This window comes from Prosopis cineraria, unplaced genomic scaffold (assembly GCF_029017545.1).
Source record: "Prosopis cineraria cultivar Desert tree isolate PC_DT_omini unplaced genomic scaffold, ASM2901754v1 PC11, whole genome shotgun sequence".
NCBI lineage: Eukaryota > Viridiplantae > Streptophyta > Magnoliopsida > Fabales > Fabaceae > Prosopis > Prosopis cineraria.
Genome location: NW_026555342.1, coordinates 22,647,644 through 22,657,555, shown reverse-complemented (window position 1 = coordinate 22,657,555; position 9,912 = coordinate 22,647,644). Strand labels below are relative to the sequence as shown.

At 33.0% G+C, this 9,912-nt stretch overlaps 2 protein-coding genes across 2 annotated transcripts; both read left to right on the top strand.

The window, feature by feature from the left end:
• Positions 1–375: 375 nt before the first annotated feature.
• On the top strand, positions 376–1,522 carry LOC129287114 (germin-like protein subfamily 1 member 7). The gene is made up of 2 exons (XM_054923268.1): positions 376–541; positions 805–1,522. Exons 1-2 carry the CDS (start codon positions 418–420, stop codon positions 1,350–1,352), a joined length of 672 nt encoding a protein of 223 aa, XP_054779243.1. The 5' UTR covers positions 376–417; the 3' UTR covers positions 1,353–1,522.
• Positions 1,523–7,271: 5,749 nt separating this feature from the next.
• Positions 7,272–8,254, top strand: LOC129287207 (germin-like protein subfamily 1 member 18). Its single transcript, XM_054923394.1, has 2 exons — positions 7,272–7,402; positions 7,569–8,254. Exons 1-2 carry the CDS (start codon positions 7,279–7,281, stop codon positions 8,057–8,059), a joined length of 615 nt encoding a protein of 204 aa, XP_054779369.1. The 5' UTR covers positions 7,272–7,278; the 3' UTR covers positions 8,060–8,254.
• The last annotated feature ends 1,658 nt before the right edge of the window (positions 8,255–9,912 follow it).

Genomic DNA, 9,912 nt, shown 5'->3' with positions numbered 1-9,912 from the left:
GGCCTAGCGTTGTGAAGAAGGCCGATGGAATGAACTAAATCTCAAACCTCTTGTGGGAACACAGCTAACTAAACGAAAGAGAAAGTGGGAATACGTGTTTGGTGAAATACCTACAGCGACGGTGATAATTAATAAAATGAATCCGGCCGGCGAGCTTAGGTAGCTGTTAAAGAACGCACGGCTTAGACTAAACTAAGAATGATCAATACCAATTCCAAAAATAATTGATTTGCTTTGACTAAGTCGAAACTGAAAGCGAACACCAATTCTTTGGTTCCGTCTTATAAAAAAAAAAAAAAGTGGATGCCAATTCAAAAATGGTAGCTCCTCCCTCCATCTATAAATACGTCACAACAACAAATGCGTTTTGCCACAACAAACACAAATAAAAGAAATTGAGGATTTGAGAATTCAAAGATGAAAAGTTCATTAGTGATTTCTCTCGTCGCCCTCTTGGCTTTGGCTTCCTCCGTTGCTTCAGCCTATGACCCCAGCCCTCTCCAAGATTTTTGTGTCGCTCTAAAAGATAACAAACTTGGAGGTATACACACACAATGACATGCATATTTTATCTCTGGGATCTCCAAAAGTGACAATTTAGGTGATATGATGAGAGATATATCTAAAGAGGTCAATCCTTATGAGAGACAGAGATTGTTAATAGTAGGCTCGGCCTGCTATTTTCTCGCTCTATATATCTCGTCACTCACATAAATTCATTCTTTGGGATCCAGTAAGTTAGCCTGCATACAAGGCCATTGACTATACTTACGGATTGGGCATCTGCATGTGAATTTTGTGCAGTATTCGTGAATGGGGAATTTTGCAAAGACCCCAAGCTTGTCAAAGCAGAAGACTTCTTCTACCACGTAATGCCGGGGAACACATCCAACCCATTAGGCTCCCAAGTGACTCCAGTGGCTGTGACAGAAATTCCAGGACTCAACACTCTTGGCATCTCCCTTGCTCGTGTCGATTTTGCGCCATACGGTTTGAATCCTCCTCACATTCACCCTCGTGGCACTGAGATATTAATCGTCATTGAAGGAACTCTCTTGGTTGGATTTGTGGCTTCCAATCAAAATAATAACACCCTCTTCACCAAAGTCCTCAACAAAGGAGACGTGTTTGTGTTCCCTATTGGTCAGATTCACTTTCAACTCAATGTTGGGCATGACAATGCTGTAGCCATTGCCGGTCTTAGCAGCCAAAATCCAGGAGTGATTACCATTGCTAATGCTCTGTTTAAATCCAATCCTCTCATCTCTCCTGATGTTCTTGCTAAGGCATTCCAGGTTGACAAGAAAATAATTGACGCTCTTCAAAAGCAATCTTGGTATGACAATAACTAAACAGACCATCCACTACCGATCCATAATTATATTCTACTTGAAATAAATATGCATGATGCATGCAGGTTGATGTTGTAACCTCAATTATATAATGCATGCAAAAGCAATTATATTTCCTCATGTAACTTCAATTATATATTGCTTAAATAAATATGATGAATTCTGTTTTACATTGTACCTTTTTTCTTTGTTTGAATTTGATTTGGTTTAATTTCTTGCATAATTCGTAGTGTTTACCTCAAAAAATTACATACAGTTGGGTGAACTCAAGGTTAGAGACGTGTTACTATTACATACGAGCCCGATATTATTCTCTGCTTTCCAAAACTATTAACCCAGGGCCTATTTATGAGAAACGAATGACAGCTAATAAACTAATGATTGTTGAACTCCATTTGTTTTCCTGCATAAGTCATCGTGTTCGGCTCAATAAAACTACTTACAATCCTGTGTACCCAGCTGCTCAAAATAAAAAAAAAAAAAAGGGAATTATGTGTACCCAAGGTTGGGTGTGTTACTGTGATGTTACCTATTAATTACGTTCTGTTTTCTCCAAACAAATTAAATTTATAAGAAATAAATTATATTTAAATTTTTACTACCATTCGTTTCTTGTAATTTTAATTACTTTTTGTTTCATATAAATAGGCAATGGCTTAGTACATTCACTACGAAGGAAAAAAAAATAAAAATTCATCGTCAGATCAATATTGTTTTCTCTGTTCTTTCCCGTACCCCAATGCAAATAAATCCACGCATCATCTTACAACGGGTAAGTCAAGGAGAAAACTAATCAATGATTATGCATATTTTGATTAACATTTAAAAGTTAATCATGTATAATGATTTTTTTCCTCCTCTTTAATTTATTCTATGTCCTACGGTGCTAATTGTGGTCTTCAACTTCACATTTCACCATAACTAGATAGATTCGTTTTGGAAATGATGATAATGTTTAATCCTAATTAACCACTAAAAATAATTCATATTCTATAGTAATGAAAATGATGAAATCCTTATACGTACTTCTAATTACTTGAGCGAAAACATTTTAATGATCGATGTCATAAATAACAAACGAAAACATTTTAACAATCCTGTAATAAGTTCAACAAAAATTTCCATGTCTCAGATAATTCACATGTCCTTCAGTAAATCTTGATCCTTTTATGTTTTTATCACATAAACATTTTTATAGCAACTCTATGTAATGACGGCGAGAAAATATTGATGGATGTGAACTTTTGTTTAGGTCAATATTGTACCGAAACTTAATCCATTCTTTTATCCACTTTCTCTTTTCTTTTCTTCTTTTTCTTGTGTAAAATAAACCTTCTCAAGTGTGTGCAAATAGAGTTAGTTATGACTTTATGTGTGTGTATACACATACATGTGCACAAAATAAAAATTAAAGAATCGTAAAGTCAACATAACATTACGTGCAATTTGCATTTAAAATTAACATTGGTAGCCTTACGATTGTAAATTTATATTTTAAAAGAAGGGAAGAAAAGTCTTTGTAGACTTTTCTAAACAAGGAATGAGAGAGAGAAATTAATAAAAATTTTTAAACATAAATAGTAAGAAACTTAGCAATATTATTAGTATTATTATTTTGCCCAATAAAGCACTGAGTGACGTCAACGAAAGAAGAAAAGTTAACGTAATCAAATATTCAAAACCATTCATAGAATAGTGGAAAAAAAGGATCATGGGGGAACATGCGTGTGTGTTTGAGTCATTTTTAGGCATCGCACTAAATAATTATTGTGGAGAATAATACAAAAAGGATATTTCAATGAGAGTTGAGTGGAAGCGTCTCGATTTTTTTTAAGCAAGGTCAAGAATTCGAACATTATTGTATTTTTTTTTTTTGGACTGGAATTCGAACATTATTGTCAATTGAAAAAAATTGATATTAGAAGAGCCACTCAATAATACTTAAAAAAATATAACCTGTAGTACTTAATTCTAGATACATGCATAATAAAGTAGAAATACAACATGGGGTCATGTAAATAATAATTCTGACTGGGAAAAAATCCTGTGAGGTTCAATCGGATATAATTAAAATTTACCCCAATTTAGACTAATTCATCCACTTCTTAATCAGTGCATGACATTGAACAGTGGCTATTTTATACGGAACAAATATTACATGATAAACAAATGGCTTATGCGGTGCAAAATTGACAAGATGATCCTCTTCCTGATCACTTCAAAATAATTTAACTGTCGTCTGTGGGACAAATACTAAAATAATATATGAGGGACCATCTGAGCAGCGAGCTTTCGACAACAAAATGATGTTGTGCTGATTTCAGTATCATCTGGTCACCATCTCCTTCCCCAATATCCTTTGGAAATGGCAGATCTGGCTCTGCTAAGAAGAACGGAAATCCATCTAGAGTGATTCGTATTTGTTAATAAGGCAACAAAGAACTTTGTCTGGAAGTCGAAGTCACAGAGTTTTCTTGAGCTTTTATCCCAGAGTTGCATCCTTTGTGTGCTAGTGATTCGTCCAACATGGTAAATATCATCTCGATCCAATCCACCCGCACTCAAAATGATCCTTGAAGGTGAATAAATCAAGACATCTCATTCGAGCTTCAGATCATCTTCCTCAAAAGTGGGGTAAGCAAAAGACAAGGAATATGCAATTGCTGTACAAGTTGTGAGGATGAAGAAAACAACTCTTATTGTGTGAAAGAAAGGAGCACCAACACGGCGAGCTTCCATATTGTGCTGAAGCCTACCAGCCATCATTCTATCTCTATTGCTCAAAATAGAAGCTAGACAAAAGCCCATATGCATGTATGTAAATTGTCATTATCTAGTTACTTAACATCTGAAGTACTTGTATTCCTTTTCTTCTTGTGCCTGTCTTTAGGATACTATTATTGCAGTCTTCAATCTTGGAAGTGCAAAAATAGATATGAAGAGACAAAACTCTTAGGATTCTTAGGATTCTGGTACAATCATTAGCATTTGGTACTACATTGTATAGGCGCACCCAGAATATTGACAATTGATTGAAAGGCTTGAGTGTGAATGGTCCACAATGTAACTATAAGTTCAATATGCGCTGGCTTATTTATTTTAGTATGCTAATTATTTATGATGATTTGTATTATCTTAATTATGAAATGTTTTTTTTATTGCATATAGCTATTCTTCTATTGGAGGTAATCATGTTTAGAACATTGTTGGACATTACTTATAGACAGTTCTTCCTGAGAGGATTCGAACCTTGATTTGTATTATTTGAGGAACCAGTTCTTTCCACTAAATAAGTTAACTTTTATTAATGATTATGCAATGTTTGTAGTAGACTATAAAACTGGACTTTTATGGTTGTCCTAACAAAATGTTAATATTGTATTGCATAGCATTCATGAACTTTTCATTTTCTTCCTAATTCTTGGTTATCTAAATTCCATTGCCATTCATGGCTAAAAAAAACAAATAAAAATTTAAAAAATCCTTATTTTATTCATCTTCTCTCATGGATCTTAATATTTTCATTCCTTTCACTATGCATATAATTATATATGCATCTTTGGGAGAAATTTTGCAAGGACCACTCATCTAATCTGATAAAATTTGTTATTATTTTTAACGAATTTATTTTTAGAATAGAATGGCTATTTAATTTTTTTTGCCTTTTCTCTCTCTACCATTATTAATGGAAAAATTAATTTATATTTATAACAATATGAATGACATGTTTTATTGAATGGCGTATAGATAACGTCATGTATTGGGTTGTGCCATGATTTTAACAGCGAGTCCTAATTACTTGTTAAAATGTTTTACTTTATTACTATTAACTATACTGTATTTGAGTGAGATTATAATTTCTTTTTCGTTGCTGTTGGAGAAAAGAAAAATTTGACGATTGATGCCATACAAAACCAAATTTGATCAATTCAAGACAGGAAATGAACTTCCAAAAGAGGAAGGGACGAAAGTAATATTTAAATTATATATATAATGTCCACCTTTTAATTTTTTTTTATTTTTCTTTTGATCATCCTTGCCAGTGGATTCGCCAATGTTTCCCTCTTTTAGTCTAGCTAGGTGTGTGAGTATTTAATTTCATATTTTATATAATTAATTATTTAGCCGAGGCCAAAAAAATTATTGATTTGATAATGCAATTGCATTAATTTTGTGTATAAAAAAAGAAATTGCGTTAATTATTAGCTCAATACGTATTTAACTTTAAAGAGGTTCGATTATTTTTTGGGGATTTTGTCGATGTGGGCTGTCTAGCAAAATGCAGGGCATGTTGTGCGTGAGGCCTAGAGTTGTGAAGAAGACCAATGAAAAAAATACGAGAGAATAAAAGATAAATATCTTTGAAATAGCAAGGAACTTGGCAATATTATTAGGGTAAGATAACAAATTTTCCGAAGTATTTGGGACCCTAAACTCATTTTTTATACATTGTTCTTTCTCAGCTTTTCAAATTAGTGCAATATGGCCCTTGCAAATAATAAAGTTAATTTTAACCGTTAGTTGACAAAAAAATAGCAGAAAATGGCTCAAAAATTATAATAAAAAAGACCAAAAAATTATAGACAAGGATCTGAAAATTACATAGAAGGACCAAGGAAATTTTATTGATCCTTTTTTCTATAATTTTTGAGTTCTTTTTTCATTTTTTGATCAACTAATAATTAAAGTAAACTTTTATTGATGATAGGAGTCAGATTGTATTATTTTTTAAAATTGATGGGCAACATTGTAATGAACATTTAGTGCATGTTTGACACATGAAAAATTCTTTCTGGAACCATAAGAGACGTATTTTCTAAGAAATTTTCATAGTTGATTTTAAAAGCAAATTATAAAAAGATATTAGGAATGAAAAAAATAATATGATAATCTTTAATAAAATTTAATTTTTTTTTAGAAATGCATTTAAGTATCAAATTTGATGTTTGGACTTGCAATTTCAAAATATCGATGCGTAACAAAAGTTAAAAATATTTTTAATTAACAATAATATTTTGATATATTAAAGACACATCTTGAAGAAGTATCAACACATCAATATCAAATACAATATTGACACAAAAATGTCAAGCAATTTGAAATATCAATACTTCATAACAAATAAACAATCAATTTATTTTGTGATAGATAAAAATTTAGAAAAATTAAGAACAGGTCTTAGATAAAAAAATTTATTATTTCCTTAGTCTCATTTACTTATGAATTTTTTGTATTTAGAAGTGAATAACATTTGGGTAATTAATCTTTTCATTTGGGACTTATATGTAATTATTCTTTTTAAAATTTCCATTGTGGCCACCAACTAGGAGTCTAGGATCAAGACTTGTGCCCTATTTGATATCATGAAAGAGTTTCCACGGAAGTAGAATTATTACAAATGATGGAAATTGAATTGGAAATACATGCAAATTATGCATGCAACTTTTGGCCTAGAGCTGTGAAGAAGACCGGTGAAAAGGTCAACTCAAATCTCAATTATATTGTTAATGAAAGGGTCCAGCCATTGACTAAAAATAATATCGATTAATATTTAATTAATCCATTAATTCCTCTTGCTGCAACCCAATTCATTATTAATTATATATGCACATTAAAAAAAAAGAGAAAGTATAGGAAGTTGGAGCATGTGTTTCGTGAAAAGTCAACTATGAGGTTGGTAATTAAAATAAATAATGAACCTAGGGAGGTGTAATTGTTAGTAAAGAACGGCTCAGACTAAACTAAGAGTGAATACCAATTCAAAAAAGATTGATGTGTGTTTGATTTGATTAAGTCGAAACTAAAAGTGAATACCAATTCAATAGTGGTAGCTCCTCCCCCCAACTATAAATAGATCACAGCAACAAATGCATTTTGCCAAAACAATCACACAATTCAAAGAAATTAAGGATTTGACGATTCAAACATGAAAGGTTTAGTAATGATCTCTCTATTTGCCCTCTTGGCTTTGGCTTCATCAGTTGCTTCTGCCTATGACCCCAGCCCTCTCCAAGACTTTTGTGTCGCTCTCAACAATGCCAAACTCGCAGGTCACAATACCATGCATATTGCACCTCTAGGATCTCCAAAAGTGACATATTGCTAAACATAGAGCCCACATTTTCTTTCCATTTATCTCTCTTCACATCACAGAGTCATTTTGTCGGACCCAATACAAGCTTATTGATTATAAATTGATTGGGAAATTTTGTGCAGTATTCGTGAATGGGGAATTTTGCAAAGATCCCAAGCTTGCCGAAGCAGAAGACTTCTTCTACCATGTAATGCCAGGGAACACATCCAACCCATTGGGCTCCAAGGTGACTCTAGTGACTGTGAAAGAAATTCCAAGACTCAACACTCTTGGTATCTCCCTTGCTCGTGTCCATTTTGCACCATACGGTTTGAATCCTCCCCACACTCACCCTCGTGGCACTGAGTTGTTGATCATCATTGAAGGAACTCTCTTGGTTGGATTTGTGGCTTCCAATCAAAATGATAACCGCCTCTTTACCAAAGTCCTCAAAAAAGGAGATGTGTTTGTGTTCCCTATCAGTCAGATTCACTTTCAACTCAATGTGGGGCATGACAATGCTATAGCAATTGCTGGACTAAGCAGCCAAAATCCAAGAGTGATTACCATTGCTAATCCTCTATTTAAATCCAATCCTCTCATCTCTCCTGAGGTTCTCACTAAAGCCTTCTGAGTTGACAAGAGCATAATTGCTTATCTTCAAAAGCAATCTTGGTTCGACAATAACTAAATAGACCATCTAGTACCCATCCGTAAATCTACTTCATATTTTTTAACATATAAAATGTGTTGTAATAAATAATTATGCATGATGCATGCAGGAAGGTTTATGTTGTAACCTCAATTAAATATGATGCATGCAAAAGTAATTCTGTTTCCTCATGTAACTTCAATTATTTATTGGTTTAAATAAATAAGATGAATTTTACATTGTACCTTGTTCTTTGAATTTGATTTGGCTTCCTCAACAACTCATATATAGTGTTTGCGCCAAAAAAATTACTTACAGTTTTGTGAACCCAAGGTTAGACGTGTTTCTTTTTTCCAAACCAAATACTATATATCCCTAGGCCTATGTATAAGAAAAAAAAATAGTTAATAAATAAACAAATGATAGTTGAACATCATTTGTTTTCGTGCAGAAGTCATAGTGTTCACCTCAATAAAACTGCTTACAATTCTTTGAACCCAATGATGGACGTGTTAATGTTACATCAGGGCGTATTTACGAGAACCAACTGATAGTTAAGAACAAATGATAAATGAATTTGATAGGGGGTATCATGAAGCCTTAGCTTGTACTTGCTCGCATTATAAGCAATATTATGCATGTAACTTTAGCTAGAGCTGTGAAGAAGACCGATTAAAAGGTCAACTCAAATATCAAAAAAGAGAAAATTGTGGTGATTAGAGACTATGATATGCACATATACAATTCGTGATACATATATGGTACGTTGCTACTTTTATTTTTTAAAAAAATAATTGACATAATATGTCTAGAATACATACGTGATGGGCAGCACCTACAAGTGCACGGGTCCAACAGGAATACGTATCATGGTGACTCAAAAGGTCATCCCACGAGGAGTTACCACAACTTAATAATAAGCATTCATCGTTCAAGCGAGTAATTTTAAGAGAGGTTACAGGGCAATCAAAACAAAATTTCAAATTTCATAATTAAAATTTGGGTTAAGAGTTATTTTTATCCCTCAATTTTACCAGAAAGGTCACTAGGGATCCAAAATTTAACTATGGGTCAATTTTGTCCCTCAATTTTAAAAACTCCCTCCCTTATCACCACTCTCCATTTACTATAGAAGTAAAAAAATTTGAATAAAATATAAATTGGGAGAGAAATTTATTTAATTTTAAATTTAAGGTCATTACAAAATTGCTGTAAGAATAACTCTGAACAAAAAGCTCATTTTCCCTTATCAAATTAATTTTACAAATACCCAACTCCACCTAACAAGCATCTTATTGAACATCTTGCAAGCATAAAATATTAAGCTAATATTCCAAGTTCTTCCTCTTTAATTCCATTTTCCAAAATTCTCTAATATACACTTATGAATTAATCAACCTCCTGAGTTCAATTCCTTCAACAAAGAAATCAACTTTAAACCTACAAACAATCAAATCTATCAATTATCATATTTCACTCAACACTAAAGATTTTAGCTTGAATCAATTTCTCATCCCTACTCTCAAAACACTCACAGCAGCAGAAAAAGAAAGAATCACCACTTCAATCATAAGACACACTTACACGTAACAATGAGAGAGAAGAGGACTTGAAGCTTCTATACCTCATATTACCAATGATTAAGAAGGGAAGAAGACAGCAGAGCTTATGGCTAAACAGGGGAGGGAAGGAATCTGGGTATTGTTATAGTGGAGAAAGAAAAAGAAGAGGCTGACAGCAACCTTCAAAAGCAGCAACACTTGGCTCCTCCATGCACAACTTATCCGGCAACTTAACTTCCCACGTACCACCAACAACACATCCAAGGATGATGA